Source organism: Mus musculus, chromosome 1, assembly GCF_000001635.26.
Source record: "Mus musculus strain C57BL/6J chromosome 1, GRCm38.p6 C57BL/6J".
Taxonomy (NCBI): domain Eukaryota; kingdom Metazoa; phylum Chordata; class Mammalia; order Rodentia; family Muridae; genus Mus; species Mus musculus.
In genome coordinates this window covers 37,111,934-37,130,343 of record NC_000067.6, presented here as the reverse complement: position 1 = coordinate 37,130,343, position 18,410 = coordinate 37,111,934, and the positions used below count along the sequence as shown (strand labels likewise).

The 18,410-nt window shown below is 45.3% G+C and overlaps 1 protein-coding gene across 11 annotated transcripts in view; it reads right to left on the bottom strand.

Moving 5' to 3' along the window:
- Positions 1 to 18,410, bottom strand: part of Vwa3b (von Willebrand factor A domain containing 3B) — a 158,451-nt gene that overhangs the window by 57,265 nt on the left and 82,776 nt on the right. For 10 of the 11 annotated variants that reach the window (XR_001778869.2, XR_001778872.2, XR_001778870.1 and 7 more), the window contains 4 exons: positions 15,745 to 15,883; positions 14,555 to 14,686; positions 6,295 to 6,393; positions 1,284 to 1,460 (listed from right to left, as the gene is read on the bottom strand). Coding sequence is in view for 6 of the 11 variants with exons in the window: in XM_006496379.2 (XP_006496442.1) it covers positions 1,284 to 1,460; positions 6,295 to 6,393; positions 14,555 to 14,686; positions 15,745 to 15,883 (547 nt within the window). In the remaining 5 variants the exon portion in view is untranslated. Of the gene's footprint in view, positions 1 to 1,283; positions 1,461 to 6,294; positions 6,394 to 14,554; positions 14,687 to 15,744; positions 15,884 to 16,890; positions 17,013 to 18,410 lie in introns of those variants that run through there. The other variant, XR_001778880.1, reaches the window with a different exon arrangement.

The following is an 18,410-nucleotide window of genomic DNA, read 5'->3' as shown; positions in this document are numbered from 1 at the left end:
CAATTGTTCTTTGAAGCTGCAATGCCTGGTTAAGGGGGTGTGTAATATTCACTTCCTCACCTGCCTTTACAAGGAAGCCAAGCTGCCCTAAGGGAAGGTGACCTTCCTCAGCCTACCCCAGAGTAAGGGGTGTGGCTTTTAGAATAATAAACAGCTGGAAGCTGGAGCTGAGGCAGGAAGTACTGCAGGACTTCCAGGCAGGCAGAGATGCTGAGGGAAACAGGAGGAAGAAGAATGGAGGCTCGGCTGGAGTTGAGCAGAGCTGGAGTCCGGCTCTGAGGAACCATGTGGAGAGATGAAATGGCGGAGAATTGGACACTAGCTGAGAGACTGAGTCAGCAAAAAAAATAAATAAATAAAAATTAAAATCCCAATGCCTTTAAACTATACAGATGTCTCCACGCCTTAACTGAACCTCAAGCAGGAGCCTTAAAAACCTGGCAAACATTGAAATCACATCCTCAGGCCAGGGCTAGAGGGTCAGGGAATACTTTCAGTTACTCTGTCCCCTTTCCCCATCAGTGTGAATTATTTTATCAGATGGTCACATAGTTGCATTCCTTGAGAAGTTAAGAGGTAGCTAGTTAAAGGCCAGTATACGTGTGGTCTGGAGACATGGCCCAGTGGTTAAAGAGCGCTGGCTGTTCTTGCAAAGGACCCAGGTTCTATTCTTGCTTTGTTTTGTTTGTTGTTTTTGTTTTTGTTTTTGTTTTTGTTTCAAGACAGGGTTTCTCTGTGTAGCCCTGGCTGTCCTGGAACTCACTTTGTAGACCAGGCTGGCCTCGAACTTAGAAATCTGCCTGCCTCTGCCTTGCACCAGGGTCTATTCTTAACAGCCCTGTGGTGCTAACCATCTGTAACTCCAAGGCATTTGAGGCACTCTTCTGACCCCCATAGGCACAAGCATATTGCACGTAGACATACACGCAAACAAACACCTACACACAAAAGCAACAACTGAGGAGGAGGTGGAAGAGGAAAATGAAGAAGATCACAACAAAACTTACTAAGATCCTTGGGCCATTAGCCATGATAGGAGTTCCTGGCTTGTACCTGTGACCTTGATCCAGGCTCACATTGTCACAAGTTCTGAGATCCTCAGGCCACATTTGGACCAACCTTGGGGCATCATTACTGCACCAGCTGCTTTGCTTAGTTTTGTGTATGGCTGCAGTTCTCCCAGCTCAGGAGCTGATCTTTGAGACTCGTAACACTCTAATGAATGAATGCACGAACGAATGAATGAATGAGTGAACCATTTCCTCAGTGTGCCAAGTTCCCACCTGAGTATCCTGAATGGGATCCTTGCAGCCAAAGTTATAAGCTCGGAACTCGCCTCCGGTCAAGGCAGCAAGCTCCTTCAAGAACTCGTTCGCAACCTCATCGTTGTAACTGAAGGAGATGGCACAGATGGGGATGTTCTGAAAGAGTTTGACGTGGTCCATCACCATTTCTGGTGGCTGAAAAGATAACAAGGAGAATTTGAAGCCCTCTTCTGGCCCCCATACGTATCAGGCATGCATGTGGCAAACAGACATACATGCAGACAAACACCTATGCACAAAAGCAGTAATACAACATGTTTTTGGAAAGGGTAAAAGAGAAAGACAAATGATATAGTGTAAAAAAATAAATTCTTAGTATTTTCCACAGGTGGTCAAATTCTGAGATAGGAGTTGCTCACACAGTGTGTGATGTTTTTGTCAATATGTTAGTTCAATCCAATAAGCAAACTGCCTACCAAGGAGCATGGAGCCCCAAAGGCCACGCACAGTCTTCTCCCACTGAAGTCCCACATTGTGGTAGGAAAAAGGTTTGACAAGCAGAATCACCTCAACTTTAAGTGCATCTCAGCATAGAGGTCATGCAGTTGGGCTGTGGTCTGGGCTTGGGTGGAGAGCCATAGGAAGAATATCCTGGCTACTAGGATCCCATGTGTGGGTACCTGGCTTCCCAATTTGGCTTCCAAACATCTCTAACAAAAGAACAATTTCAGCTTTTGCCAAGTTGTAGTCCATTTGCTTTTGAGAGATAGAGGGAGAGGTTAAATGTTCTTTTGAGAACTGGGTATTTTATTTAGGGCCTATGTGGTACTTTGAATGAAAATGGTCCCTCAAGGCTCATAGGGAGTGGCAACTATTTGAAAGGATTCGGACCTGTGGCCTTGTTGGAATATGTTGGACCTTGTTGACAGAAGTGTATCACAGGGGATGGACATTGGGGTTTCATAAGCTCCGTCCAGGCCCAGTGTCTCTCTCTCTCTTCCTGCTACCGTAGGAACTTCGTTTTATAAGAGTTGCTATGATCGTGGTGTCTATTTTACAGTGACAAAACCCTGCCTAAAATGGCCGAAATTCCTGGTTACTCCTTAGAACCATCAGTTCAGCCTTTCAAGAATCATGGGAGGTCGCTGCCTGTCCACCCCTCTTGTCCTTTTTAACTATGAAGTCATGGCTTTCTTCTCATGACAATGATATCAGCTTAAAAAAAAAAAAAAAAGAGACAAGGATCATCAATGGTAACACAGTACAATTTACCTTTCAGTTAGGAATGACCAAACCATCCCAGTTCTGACTAACCTAGAAGTTTTCAAGGAGCGATTTCCTTTCTCAATAAAAAAGACACAACAAAAGAGTCTAATGTCCTTCTCCATTCTTGCAAAATGGATCTTTCTTTTGGAGCAGCTGCAGCCACGCTGTGACTATGTGGAAGAGAAATACATTCTAAGATGGCAGTGGTGGCGCATGCCTCTAATCCCAGCACCTGGGAGGCAGAGGCAGGCGGATTTCTGAGTTCAAGGCCAGCCTGGTCTACAGAGTGAGTTCCAGGACAGCCAGGCTACACAGAGAAACCCTGACTCGAAAAACAAACAAACAAACAAACAAACAAAAAGACAAGAGGAAGCCCGCCTTCTGGGACACATGTGTGGGCGGTTGTATAGCCAGAAGAGCTACAGCTGGATTTCCCACCCCTGCAAACGTCGCTCTTTACCATCTGACATTTGCCTGCTGTTCTGCCTTTCCTCAGCCATTCCCTCCAAGTGACAATGTAGCTAGCACCTCCACTTAACAGTGGAGTAACTGGTCTGTACAGTTAGGTTGGCCGACGTCACCAGTTTCTCTGGTGGTAACACTGGGGTACACACACACTGCAATCCTAGAGGCGTTACCAAGTGGTGTGCTTCCCTGGTATATGAAGAAGATTGCCTCTTGGTGAGGATCAAGTCATAGTACCATTGTTGACCTCCCAGAGAGGACTCTGCCATCTTCTCCTCAACCACAGCCCAACCAGTGTTTTCTGAAACTGTCACTGTTTGTCCCAGTGTTCTCAATGTTAGGAGTTCCCCTTCCATCATCCATCTTGCTGGCTCCTTCAAACAGTTCCATCCTCTACCTGTGGTTCCTGACCTTTGACCTTTAATCTTGTGTCGCATGACTTTCCTCGACACCCTGGAGAAGTCTCGAATGAGAGGGACTCTGCTCACAGCTAGCTACCCTTCCCCGGGGAGGGTGCCGTTTAAATGGTCCCCCAGAGACTGAGCTCATGGATGCCGTCACCCAGACCTATTCTCGCTCTCTACTGATGCTAGCCCTGAGTCTGTACCTACTCATAGATTGTTCCCTGTGACAATCAGCCTGTTTGCCAGCCAAACACCCATTCAATGTAGCTGGCAAGCTGACCCTGCTTCTCTTGTCAACTACAAGGCCTGAGCGAAGCGCTCTACCCCTGCCTGTACCAGCTCATCTCCCCTTTTGGAGCACTGAGTACTAAGTACTAAGAGCTGCGCTTGGTCTTGCCCTGATGTTCATCAGTCCACATCCTCTGGACGCAGGTGTGTAGCATTTGTTTCTTGCTGGGAACATCAACCTTTGCTCTTCAGTCCTACAAACCAGACAGCAGACAACCCTACATTCTGCTAATCCAATAGACCGTGTCAGCATGGCAAGGTGCTGCTCTTCCATAGGCTCACAGCCGAGATACTGGGGATGGGAAGGGGACTACAGTGCTATCACTCCAACTGCATGCTGGGATCTGCAACTGCTGTCTCCCTTCATTAGCTATTCAGCATCACACATTTATTTGTTCATTGACTCTCCTTCTACTAAAACCTTCTCTGAAAGCCAGCACCGTGTCCACCTTGCTCACTGTTCGGTAGCCTCAGGCTGAGAAGAGAAGCCCTGGGACTATATTTACCGAGTTCAGTGATGGAAACGTCTCTTATTCCCTCAGAGGAACCCTGTGAGGGAGGAGGACTAGCCTTAAGCCACAGATGAGGAAACTCTGGTTAAAGGACCTTTGCCGGAGGATGCACTGATGGACACGGTTGGATCAGTCTCAGACCCAGGTTTCTACCTCTCAGTTATTCCCAGTGTTCTATTCAGCTAGAGAGTAGAGGGGGCGCATTAGGAGCAACTTTGTAAGCCCACCACTGGCTTACAGGCCCCACAGTGCTAAACTAGCATGGTGTTTCAGCACCCCCTGTGACATTAGAATGTGACTGTAACCCCTGGGCTACTGAACCATCCTCCTGTTTCTTGGGACTTCTGAACATCTGTGTGCTCTCTGGCACCCCAAACCTGTTTGCTCTTCATTGGAATTGCAGTTGGGTTCCTACTATCATAACGAACCAGAAAGTGGTTAGCTCCTTTCTGCCCTCTCCACTCCCCAGCTGCCTGCTCCCAAGCTGAGCACCAAGCCCTGGGGACTCTCAAGCGAGTCCCTTCCTCCCATCTTCCTACTGACGTGCTTACAGGCCCTTGTCAAGGTCTCAGCAGAAGCTCCGGCTTGTCCCCGACATTATCAGAGTGTGTTTCCAAACTAGGGAGGGGTGATAAGTTCTGTTCCTATGAAAGTCCCCATTGTGGAGACACCCATCCTTCTAACCTGTACAGCAGCCCTGACTCGAACATCCTTACCTTATGCTGCTCACTCCCTCCATGCCCAGCTGACCCTCCTCCCCATAGGCCCATCCTTCTTCACCCACCACCCACGACAATTTGGTCTCCTCCATTCAGAAAGTTCTTTCTCTCCTTTCCAGACACAGTACAGATGCCCCTGTCCACTAGAAAACCCTTGTCTTAAGTCCATCCCTCTGTACTGCTAGACATAGAGCAGACAGCCTCACCCCCCTGGACTGTGTCAAAATGAACTGTATACATTTAGCACATTCCCTAAGGCTAGGATCTCTTTCGCAGCCTCAGACCTTGGCACCACCTAGGGTACAGGAGAGTCACAGACTGCTTCAGAATAGAAAGCGCAGTGAAGTTGACAGAGAGGGCATTCCAAATTAAATTTCACCAAAGCACCATTTCTCTGCCATAAATCTACTGCGGTGGTAAAGTCCAGTGGCTTCGATATTTAATCCTTGGGCCGTTTGACACAGGATATTTTAGAGTAGACAGTCTGCGAGTATAAACATCTTCCAAGGCAGGATACGTGTTGATACTAATTCACTTTAGCAGTCGATTTACATTGTGCTGGCCTGGAAAAAATCCTCATATTTACTTAATGCCCGGAGTACTCGTCTTTCATTCACAAAGCTCCAAAGAAGCAGAACAGACGCTTCGGAAATATTTTCCAGGCAGGCTAAACAAAGCCAAGAATGTTTCAGTTGAAAGGCACACTTTTGTTTAAGTGAGGGCAAAGCTAAAATTGGGGATGTGAACCAAGGATGTTGCCCAGAGGCATGTTTAGATCGAGCCCTCAAAGGAAAGATACTGAAAGTGATCTCCAAGTTTCTGGTGTGTAACAAAAATGCAATCCAGTGTGCAATGGAAGGCAGGCATCTCCTTCTTGGGGCATGGTCTCCAGGCCTGTGAATGTGGGTCACATTAAGTATTAAATATTTGCTACCACCATGATGCCCATAAATGTTTCTCAGAGTTATAGAAGACAAAGGTGTCTCTTTGTACCTCAGTTCTGGGTCACTATTCCAGGCACACATTTCACAACATCTCTGTGGGAGTGAGCTCTGGATATTGAACCCAGAGCCCCTCAAATGCTTAGGCAAGCACTCAATCCCTGGGCTATATCCTTAACTCCATTTTTAAGTCTCTCAAAACAAAAATTTGAGACAGTGTCTTGCTAAGTTGCTTATTCTGGCCTTGAACTTGTTCTATAACCAGCAGCTTTGAGTTGGTCATACTCCTGCCTCAGCTTCCTGTGTATGTGGGATGACAGGTCTGAGTCAACAAGATCAGCTTCTCTGTTCTGTGAAGAGCTCCGTCCCCACCCTGTCCGCAGCAGTCCCTTCAGGAAACTCAACCTGCCTTCTTTGCCATTTTGAGTGAGTACCTGGTCCGGTCTCCCATCTGTCAGAAGGTAGATTACTTGTGTTTCTTCATCAGCAAAAGCAATTTTCAGGGCATTCAGGGTATTTGTGGAACTTCCAACCTGTGGGTGTGAGGGGTGTGGGGGAGAGAGACAGACCAGAGAGATCACATAAGCAAGTGAAGTGTTTTCTTGGCTTCAATTAAAAAAGGGGTGGGGGGCAGAAGGGAAGGGAAGGGAAGGGAAGGGAAGGGAAGGGAAGGGAAGGGAAGGGAAGGGAAGGGAAGGGAAGGGAAGGGAAGGGAAGGGAAGGGACTTCTAAACTAAGAGAGAAAATTTCATTGACAAAATGATTTAAGACCAGTGACCCCAAGGAACCAGGCCCCTGGTGCCACCAGGGTCTCCAGCCTGGCAGTCCAAGGTCTGCTGGAAGCCAAGGCTGTGGATTTCCTGTCTTGACAACAGGGGTCTTAATGCAATTTCATCTGTGTGGTTTTGTGTGAACCGCTAACTCAGTTAAGGCTGGAGCTTAATCAAGCTGCCCGAAAACTTCCTGGCTGAAATCATGTTTGTTCCAACTCAGGATTTATCATGCCACCCAGCACTGGGCAAACACGAGTGTGGTCTCGTTTTAATGATGAACACATGAATGTTTCCAGCCTAAATCCAATCAACAATGGTCAGGTGGAAAATACACCTTAGAATGCTTGGGTATGTTACTGGTTCTTGTGTGAATGCATGGGGTCCTGAAGTTCTGCTTTGAACGTGATGGAAATAAACTAACTTAACATAGCTGGAAGCATGTACCTACAGGTTCTATGTCCCTGGGATTTAACCAATCAAGTTAAAAATGTTCAGAAAAACAATTACACAGATACTGAGTATCAGAAAAAAATTATTATTCCCCAAATAATGTATTATTGTAAGTATAGTTGCATTTTTATTGTGTTAGATATAAGTAACTTGAAAGTGATTAAAAACAGACAGAAGGAGGTGCATAGTTCATACGCAAACATGCTCCGTTTTATATGAGCAACATCTGTCGAGTTTGGTATCCATGGGGGATGGGGAGATCCTGGAGCCAGTTCTCCATAGCTACTGAGGGCTAACTGCATAAATTAAAACCAAAGAGAATACATTATGACTTATTTCCTCTCTTACATAAAAGATTAATCATCACACCATCCATAATTCTTTGTGTGTATGTGTGTATACATATTTTAAAAAGAATATGTCAAGGGGAAATAATGATAGGTTTGTTTTAACAATGTTACCAAACACATCAATTATAAATTAGAAAAATCTCATGAGTCAATACGGAGTGAAATGTAGATTCACTAGAACATACTTTAACATACAAAAATGAGCCTTACCAAGATATATTCCCTGTCTGTAAAATACAAAGGACTGCAAGATTAGCCCTTTCTCCTTGTCTCAGACCCAGGGTATCAATTCAACCGCAGTGGTAAGCAAGAAAAACAACTGTGACTGATCCAAGCCGCAGGGAATTTATGCAAAGGGCATCTGGAGAGCTCACAGCACTGCCATCTGGCAGGGAAACCCAGCTTGGGACCTCACACCAGCACAGGCCCCAGTCCTGCTGCAAGCCTGCCTGGCAGAGGCCCCACTGCAACACCACCAGGATACCAGATGCTGTGGTTAGCTACACCAAACCAGGCACTGTCAGACATGAGATGGACCAGCAGCCCGCTGCCACCCAAGAGGCTTCACCCATCTGCATATGCTACCACTGTCACTGTACCGTTGGTAGACCCACCGTCTGGGCTCACTGCCTCTCGGTTCAAATCCAGGAAGGTTACTATGAACTTTGTGTGACTGAGCCCCATGCACATTTACAACTGAGCTGAAGGGAAGCCAGAGCTTCAACGTCTATATGGTGAGCAGGTTCTGCTCCCTTATAAGAAAGAACTGGATCCAGAGATGAAGACTGGTGGCCCAAGGAATGACAAGCATCCAGCTCATATCCCTTTCTGTTAGAGATGCTGAAACCCAGGCCCAGGTGGGGAAGTCATGACTCCTCCCATGCAGCTGCTCTCCCTTGGGCCTCTTTCACAAGCCTCTTCTCCTTATCCACGGATACTTAATAAAGTACCCGAGACCCACTTTGCCATGCATTATGCTAGGGCTAGAACACAACAGAACAAACTGTCTCAAGAGGGGTTCCTATGCCAGTGCTGGCAACCTGGAGACACTGCATTAAACACTATGCTGACCCAGCTACACGGATGTCTGACATTGGCTGCATTACTCTAGCTGGGTGGATAACCTACCATGGAGTTGGCACGGAAAAGCTACTAAAGACACGTAGATGAGCAGGCAAATACAGAATATGATGCGATCCCCAACCCCCAACCCCCACCCCCACCCTCGCTTCCTACGTTGTTCAGGATTGGACAAGTAGTTTTTTGGGTTTTTGTTGGTTTGTTGGTTGGTTTGGCTTGGTTTGGTTTTTCGAGACAGGGTTTCTCTGTATAGCCCTGGCTTTACTGGAACTCACTTTGTAGACCAGGCTGGCCTCGAACTCAGAAATCTGCCTGCCTCTACCTCCCAAGTGCTGGTATTAAAGGCATGTGCCACCACTGTCCAACTGGACAAGTAATTTTATTGCTGTAGCGTGCACAGGAAGCAAGCTGTTGAACAAGTGGTAGAGCCGAAGATAATAAAAACAACTAAATGTATCCTGGCCAAAGCACCTAGAGTTCCTACATGTTTACCCTGTGGCCCAAGGAGACTCAGACTTAGCAATTTTTATTCCTGTGTCCCCAGAAAGTCACAAACTAGGAACAGGAAGCCCAGGGATACACCCTCCACCTCTGCGTCAGCACCAAGCAGGAACTGAATGGGAGTCCCAGCACTGTGAGGTGGTTCTGAAGGATAATGGCTACCCGGGGTGAAAGCTCACAAATATAAGCCGGCTCAGGCAGGCTAAAGACAGCATCTGCCTGCTGAACCGGAGGAGTCTCCTGACACAATAATCAGATTGCCCAGGATGCAATAAAGAAAAACCAGTCGTCCCACAAAGAACCGCAAACAGCGCGTTTGTTTGGGAAAAGTCATCAGCTCAGAGATCTCTGAGACAACAAAGCAGATAGAATATTAGTACCAGAAAAAGAGAGAGAGGAGAGTGAGAAATTTTTAAAATATTCAAGAAGAATTGCTTTTTTAAAAACCCCTCAGGGGCTGGAGTGATGACTTTGGGGGGGGGTCATAAGTGTGTACTGTTCTTGTAGAGGATCCTAATGTACTTCCCAGCATATATGCTGGGTGGCTCACTCTCGTGAGTCACAGCTATGGGGGATGAGCCCTGTGGGCACCTGCACGTGTGTGCACAACCCTGTTTCGTACGCATATACATAATTTGAAATAATGAAAATCGTTTTAAAATCCAAATTTATGCTGAAGAGCATAAAGACTATAATTCAAGAAGCTGAGAAAACCCCAAATGGCTTAAAAATCTAAGAAATCATAGCTAGATGCATTGTGTGTAAATTTCTGAAATAAAGCCAAACCAAACCAAAACAACAACAACAACAAAACCCACCCTCCCTAAGAACAGTCAAAGAGAAATAACATAACATATTGCATTGCCCATTAAGGAATTCCAGTCTGGGTGGCAGCCACTTCCCATCTGAAACCACAGACACATAAGGAAGTGGCCCGACATGTTTTGAGTGTCGAGAGGAATGAATCTGCAGTCATAGCTCACATCTGGTGGGAATACCTACTTCGGGGCTGATGTAAAAGCATATGACTCTAGCTGGGGGGTCTCATCTTTAAAGGGTGACTAATGAGAACTTACAGCTCAAAAGAAGCAATAGAAGACACTCAAACTGTGAACATGGAAGGCAGAGCAGAAGGCCGCTCTTAACCCCCTAAACTTCTCCAGTCACCTGCTACAGTTGGGGTAAGTTTCACAGCATCTAAAGGTTGCATACAGGAGAGCCATTTCAGTAACACATTTAAGGTGGATGGAGCTTGAAGTCAGGCTTGCTAGCTTGGAGTAGTCGTACATCAGTGTCTGGAGCTGTAATAAATGGCAACTTTGTATAAGGCAAGCCAGTAGGGAAAGGGTTTAGAAACCTTACAGAACGCTCCAGTAGTCAGCAAAGCAGAACGCTACAGGTGATCTAAGGACCCAGGAGAAGAGAAAAGGAGGAACCTGAGGATACACAGTAATCAAATAACCAAAAGGTAGGCGTGAGCTTTAGATAGTAACAATGCATACCAAGGTGCTAATGCCCATTACTTATCAGAGATTGGGAAACAACTTACAGCCGTGACCAGATCCCTTAATCCTACAAGAACTCACTTTACATACAGTAACATGGACAACCTGGAGATAAGAGGACGAAAGCGATACGTTACAGATTTATTCTTGTAAAGCAGGGATAGTAGATGGAATAGCACACTTAGTACATCTTAGGCTTGTGGATGGGGTTGTTGGGTTTTGCTCGGGTTTGATTTTTGTTTTTGAGACGAGGTCTTGCTAGGTAGCTAAGAGGGCTTCTACCTCATTATCCTCCTGCCTCAGCCTCCTGGGTGCCAGGATATGCATGTATTACAAAGCCAGGATCACCATATACTTCAGAGCAGTGAAAAGTACTAAGGACAAGAAGGGACATTAAGTAATGGTAGAAGGCTCAATCTACAAACACAGAAATTCTAAATATATGGACCTAACAATAGAGTCTTAAAAAAACACAAAGCAAAATGTTATAGATCTGAAAAAGAAAAAAAAAAGAGAGAGAGAAATGGCCAATTATGGTTATTTTCTCTAACACCCAGCACCGTGGTAACAACATTCTATAAATTTAACTGTGTTTTACTTAATTTTCCATAATTTCTACTAAGTTTTAAATTTTTTATGAAAAACAATTTACAATATCGAAAATAAATCTTGCCAAGTATGCCTTCGGCCATCACGGAGTCAAGATTAATAGCTGAAGACAACTTGAAAACCTCTCAATGGGCTGGAGAGATGGCTCAGCAGTTAAGAGTGCTGACTGCTCTTCTGAAGGTTGTGAGTTCAAATCCCAGCAATCACATGATGACTCACAACCATCCTTAATGAGGTCTGATGCCCTCTTCTGGGGTGTCTGAAGACAGCTACAGTGTACTTACATATAATAAATAAATCTTTAAGCCAGGTGTGGTGGCGCATGCCTTTAATCCCAGCACTCGGAAGGCAGAGGCAGGCGGATTTCTGAGTTCAAGGCCAGCCTGGTCTACAGAGTGAGTTCCAGGACAGCCAGGGCTACACAGAGAAACCCCGTCTCGAAAAACCAAATAAATATATAAATAAATAAATAAATAAATAAATCTTTTTTTTAAAAAGATAGACGCTGTGTGGTGGTGGCACACGCCTTTAATCCCAGCACTTGGGAGGTAGAGGCAGGCGGATTTCTGAGTTCGAGGCCAGCCTGGTCTACAGAGTAAGTTCCAGGACAGCCAGGGCTATACAGAGAAACCCTGTCTCAAAAAACAAACAAAAAAAAAAGAAAGAAAGAAAGAGAGAGAGAGAAAGAGAGAGAGAAAGAAAGAAAGAAAGAAAGAGAGAGAGAAAGAGAGAGAGAAAGAAAGAAAGAAAGAAAGAAAGAAAAGAAAGAGAAAACAACCTCCCAACACTTAGAAATCAATTAGCGGGTTTTTAATAATTTGTGGCTCAAAAAAAGAAAAAGGAAACAAGACATTTAAAACTTACTAGAAATTATGGGGAATTAAGTAAAACACATAAATCTGTAGACTGTGACTCCCACAGTGCTGGTGGGGAAATCTGTGCCATTGGTCGTTCATGCTGGAACCATGGAAACACCTCCAGAAGCCAGCTGTGCTACTAAATGAAGAACCTTCCCGAGGCAGAGTGATGCCCACTCGGAGCAAGTGTGAAGAAGGACACGGCACAAGAGCAGAGTTGGGGAAACTCAACAGAACAGCAAAACTGAAGACAGCGTGGCTCTGGAAAAAAAATAAGTCAGCATAGGTTGTGTGTGGCAATTCCTCAACACCTAGGAGGCTAGTGGGAGGCTGGATCAGAGCCAGCCTGGGCTACCCAGCAAGGGACTGTCTCAGAAGAAGCCAGGCATAGTGGCAAACACCCAAAATTCCAGCTACTGAAGAGATCGAGACCGGAAGACTTCAAGTTCAAGGCCAGCCTGGGCAACTTAGCAACACTAAGCTCAGACTGAAAGATTTAAAGAGCTAGGGATGAAGTCCAATAAGAACACTTGCCTGTCATGTTCAAGGCCCTGCTTCAACCCCCCAGTGCCCAAACCCAAAACAAACAAACAACAATAACAACCACCACAACAGCAAACCCAAACATCTGAAGAACATTCTGGAAAATGCCATCAGTGTTCTTCATTCTCGTCAAAGTGGCAGAAATCCAAAAAAGACCAAGAAGCTTCCGTCTGCCGGGGGAGACTGGGGAGATACAGCCGTTGGAAATGTCTTGATAGAACATCTGACAGGCTCGGAATGAAACCTACATTTCAGTTAATAAGTGAGCGCCAACGGGAGGCAAGCACAACCCACAATGTTTCCACCCAGTGAGACTGAATGTACAGCAAACTGTCAGCTAATAGCACAGCTCCTGCTACTGGTAGGATGTAAAAGGAAGAGAACGTTGATAAGGCTGGAACCTTAACAGGTTGAGTCTGACCTTGACGCTACATTCTAGGATAAGGTGGCCCGTTCCTTAAAGGCATTGTCTTCTTAACCAATACAGTTCCTTCTTTTCCCATTTTAAAGGCAATCCCCAAAGATCTTGGGGCCTCCCAGTGTCTGCCTGGGCCTGCTTTGATCAGTCAGGATTCAGGGAGCTCAGGTAATGTCTGGTATGACTGCAGGGCAAACCTAGGACTCTAGACAGCGAGCTATTTTAAGCAATTCTTTATAACAGCCCTGTCTCAGTTTTCGGTGTCTCAAATATCTGGAATGCAACATGGTTCTGGAGCACATTCAAAATTAAGGGAAGCTCAAGGTGAGAGAAAATTCAGGAAAAGAAAATCCTTCCCGATAGCCCATGTGACAAGAAACAACAGCTTTCCAGATCTCAATTCAGACCTGAGAAATTACTTCTCTCCCTGTATCGGTCTGCCCTCCTCTCCCCGAGCCCACTCTTCTCGCTCTCAGCCTTAAATGCTCAGACGGTCCTGTCTGTCTCCAAGAGTGCATTGCTTCTGAATGAAGGTCACTGTTAGGAACAGCTGCAGCGGCCCCTTTGGACCTTTCAAACAGTGATGGGAGAGTGTCAGATGGGACAGATCTGGACGCCCGCCTGGGTACCCAGAATATTATCTGTTGAGGTCTGTTTTCATCACGGAGTTGCAGTCAGAGCCCAGGACAGATTTGGAAAGAGAACCACCGCACCTGGTCCAAGGGTCACATACCCACAACTCCAACCAACCATGGAATGAAGACTCATGCATGTATGTGTGTTCATACACACACACACACACTCACACACACTATTGCCTCTGGGGCTGGGGAAATGGCTCAGTGAATAACGTCCTTGCTGTTGGAAATGATGAACACCTGAGTTTGGATGCCCGGGCCTCGTAACAGCTGGGTGCTGGGTACAATTTCGTGCATCTATAATCCCAGCACTCCTACGTCAAGATAGAAGCTCACAGGCTACCCTGCTGGATGCAAGCAGCAAAATAACCAAGAAACCTTGTCCAAAGCAAGGGTGATGATGAGGGCCAACACACGAGGTTGTTCTCTAGTGTCCACAGGAGCTCCCTGGCACACATGTGCCTGCACTCACGTGCACAGGTCTGCATATACACACATGTAACATACATAAATATAGACACACAAAACATCATGGCTGTTTGAACCTATACAGGCTTTCCCCCTTGTGTTTATTCCCTAAATGATACAATGAAGCACCTGTTATATGCACTGGGTATTGTGAATTGTACAGTGATGATTTTGGGTGCATGGGAAGTTTTGTGTGGGCTCTCTGCAAATTTCACAGCATTTTATGTTAGGGATTTGAGCATCTGCGGCTCTTATAGGATGCGGGGGAGGTCCTGGAATCAATCTCCCATGGATACCAAGGGATGGTGACTATAAATAGATGCTTGTCTAAACTTTAAGGTACTGAGATCGGATAAATGGGAGCAGTGTAGCCAAATAACTGTTCATGTATAGACACCGCCTGTCTTGGTGCCCAAGCCATTTCTCAGTAATTTCTATCCCGAGTAAACACAAAGGACATAGTTAGTTCTCACACACTAGTCCACCACAGCACACATTGTACCTTGATGCCTCTAATCCACGACTGAGCCTGTTTCAAATTATCTTCATTGACTTCAGCAAGTTTTTCCCGCCAAGCAATTGCCTGACCATCAAACGTCACAAAATTGAACTTACTCTTGTATCTGAGCTGTTCCTGTAAGAAGAGAAATTTCAGTTTGAGGCAATCTCTTAGATATCCATTTTTAGTTCTAGAAACTAGCGAAAAATTATGTTCAACTGAAAAAAAAAAAACAGGTTCTGCTGTAAAAGACATTTGAGTCAAATGATATAGTCTGGATGTTTGGCCTCTACTGATGTTATATATGAATGTGACATAAGTATGTGTAAGCAATGTCATAGGGGACATTAAATGCTAACTTTATTACCGATATTAATGCAGTGCTGAAGAAGCATGCCAAATGCTTAAAGAAAGAAAATTCCAAATGACATCGTTTTGTCACCACGTCTTGAGAAAGGCTATTATTTGGGCACAGATCTATTCACTTGCAGGTCATCAACCCATGTTTCTCCGGGGAAGCAAGCTAAGAGCTGTATTTTTTATTTCTTTAACATTCTCCATTCTCAGCACAACAGACCCATGGCAATACTGTGAGATACAGGTATGGAAACTAGACTCAGGGAGCAACCTGCTTCCAAGCAAACAACTGAGAGGCAACCCAGGTGAATGGGGCAGAAACTGGGATCTTCCACCATGAGCCTACCTATTTATGGTTCTACATAGATGCTTGTCTAAACTTTAAGACACTGACTAATAAGATTGAATGAATGGGATCCGTGCAGCCAAATAACTGTCCATGTCTAGACACCGCCTTCCATTTCTCAACAACTTCTATCCTGTGAGCAAACACAGGGCATTTTCCCACTTCTTACACACTAGTCCACCACAGTAGACATTTTGGTAGGATTACCAGATATCCTTCCCACTTGCAATTCTTGGGCCAGTTCACACAGTTTCACTAATTGACATAGAAAATTTGAAACATCAAGATGATAAATATCTAAAAAAACCAAAAGTGGTTTCTGTTGGTTATCATATGTTAGTGACAACTTCAGGTAGAAAGTATGGACATGCAACTTAAGTGATCCAGGGATGACAGTGACATAAAGGACTCAGCAGAGAGAGGACAAGTCTGGTTGCCAGGGAGCACTCAGAATTCTAGAATGACAAGGGGGAGCACAGTCCCCCCTCACCTGTATGAACTGAATGATCTTGTCCTTGACCAGGTTTAGTCTGCTCTTCATTGAGCAGGACGTGTCGATGAGGACATAGATGCACTCTCCACGCGCTTTGCCAAAGAGGATGTGACTCCCATTTTGTAGCCACTTAATCCTAGACAGGAAAAAGGCATCATAGTAAACAGAGTCTGTGGGCACCAAGCTCTTTCTCAGAGCCCAGCGCTATAGGTACAGAGCCCAGGCATCTGCAACAGGGTGTATACCAGGTCTTTGATGAATGGATAATTTACTTTTAGATTTTTCTTTTCTGCAGAAAAACCTCCATTTGAGACTGGAGAAATTGGCTCAGCAGTTAAAATCACGTACAGCTTTGGCAGAGGATTCGCTTCCAGTTCCCATCACCCATATTAGTCAGCTTACAGCTACCCATAACTCCAGCTTGGGGAGACCCAATGTGCTGTCTTCTAGCTTCAGACAGCACTCGAATATGCACACATGCACACACACACACACACACACACTCATGAAAATGTATCTGGTTTTTAAAATGAAAACTTTCCATTTAGACTGGCTCTCTTATCAGGCCCCTCCACTTCCCATCATCAATTCAAGCGGAACAAAACTAAGAAAATCAATACAACGGAAAAACACATGCAAAGAAAGCCATAAGCAAATTACTTCTCGCTCTTGCTATGCAAAGTCTCTCAGCTCTGACATCAGTCAGTGCAGTGCCGCTGGTAAAGGCAGCTCATTCCTGAAGCCTGTGGCGTCTGCAAACAGGACTGGGTGACCCCAGGACCCCCAAACAACTAAAGTGTCTGTGTGCACAGGACTGCTGATGTGGTCAGTGCTCACGAATGTACCAGGAGGCACTGAAACTCACAGCTTCAGGAAAAGCCTTGCAGAAAGAGGATGGAGAAAAGGCCTTACTGAATGGGAGCCCAGCAAGTGTTAGGCATCTGGGCAAAATAGCAAACGGCAGTTACTGAATAGAAAGGTAGAGACCGCGTAGGACACAGATGGAGCCGGTGTAGGGAGAGCCATGGTCCACACACTCACATATCTGCAGGGTGTGCTAGGGATGTGGACCAAATGACGATCAGGGCATGTGTGTGAAGAAATCGCAAAGCCAAGGAGAAAAATCATCCAAAGAGAGCTCACCGGAGTTTACACAGCTGAGAACAGCAGTTCACTTTCCTGCAGTCAGAGCAGAATCAAGTGGAATCCTCACAGGGAAGTCACCTCATCAGTAGAGCCCAAACCAGCTCTAGGATAAAGACCACTGTGGACATAAACTCACGTGACTTAAAACTACAACTTAGACTCAAATCGGCTCTAAGCAGCTCAACACTATCATAAAACACAGAGTCTAGCATCTAACAATGTAAATTTCAAAATTCCAGACTCTAGAAAAAAAAAGAGAAAGAAAAATATTGACTATAGTCACAGGCGTGCCAAGAAAGAGGTAAACGTCCACGTTTGGTAAGGAATCTGGTGGACAGAAATAGAGCGACAGAGTCTAATGTTAGAATTAGTGGCAACTAATTACCAAGCAACTAATTCTAATGTTAGAATTAGCAGAAAAGCAAAGGTTGTTACGTGGTCACTATAAATGCGTTTCACATGTCCAGGAATAGAACCAGAAGAGAAATGGAAAACAAAATTGCTCCTATACTTTGTAGAAGAGGAAGCTGAGAGAATGTAAGAGACAGAATGGAGAAGAGCCCCCGTCAAGTGCTGGACCCCAGACATGTTGTGGCAGCCGCACTCACAGACGCAAACAGCTGTGGTTACCTGTGCAGGACTTGCACAGGACCAAGTCAGTCAACAGGCCCGCATAGATGGGGAGCTGCTCGCCAGGCCCCGGCCCTTACTGGGGAACTGTGGGCAGCTGTAGGGATGGGGGGAGCCATTCTTTCTGGAGTGTGTATTTGCTGATAGGCTTCTCATGCTCCTGTGGAGGGCCCCATACCCATTTACATATGATCAGCGCTAACTGGACTTAGTAGTTATTTAAAAAAATAAAAGGCATAAAATTGGGCTGTGTTAGGGGTTTCAGGTGGGTTAGAGGAAGGAAACAGGGGTTAGACATAATTCTATTTTATTACATATATGTATGAAATGTGAAAGGATAAATACAAATGAAAATAAATAATAAATTTTAAAAGATCTTTAGTGGGACTCCTAGAGGGACGCATCTGAAGTGGAAAGGGAATTATATACATCAACAGGGAGCAGAGGAGACCTCAGGGAATTGTTTCAAGGCACAGCAGTAAGAAACAATTCAAAGTGAAACAGAAAATTAGACACAATTTTGTAACACACAAGTATGTCTGTAATTAGACTTGACTGGATAATGAACAGGAAAGGGAGAAATAGAAACTGACATCCAAAAATGTTTCTAGTTTGATGGAAACAGTGTGCATGCAGACCCAAGGAGGTCAAAGAACCCAGAGGGAAGGAAAAAGAGGGGAGAGGAGGGGAGGGGAGAGGAAAAAGAGAGAAGAGAGGACAGTGAGAGGAGAGAGAGGAAGAAGAGAGAGAGGGAGAAAGGAGAAGGGAGGGGAGGGGGAAAGGGGAGGGGGAAAGGGGAGAGGGGAGAGGGGAGAGGGGAAGGGGGAGACCATAGCAAACTACAACATCATGAATTTCATGAAAGCCAGTGATTAAAAGCAGCCAGG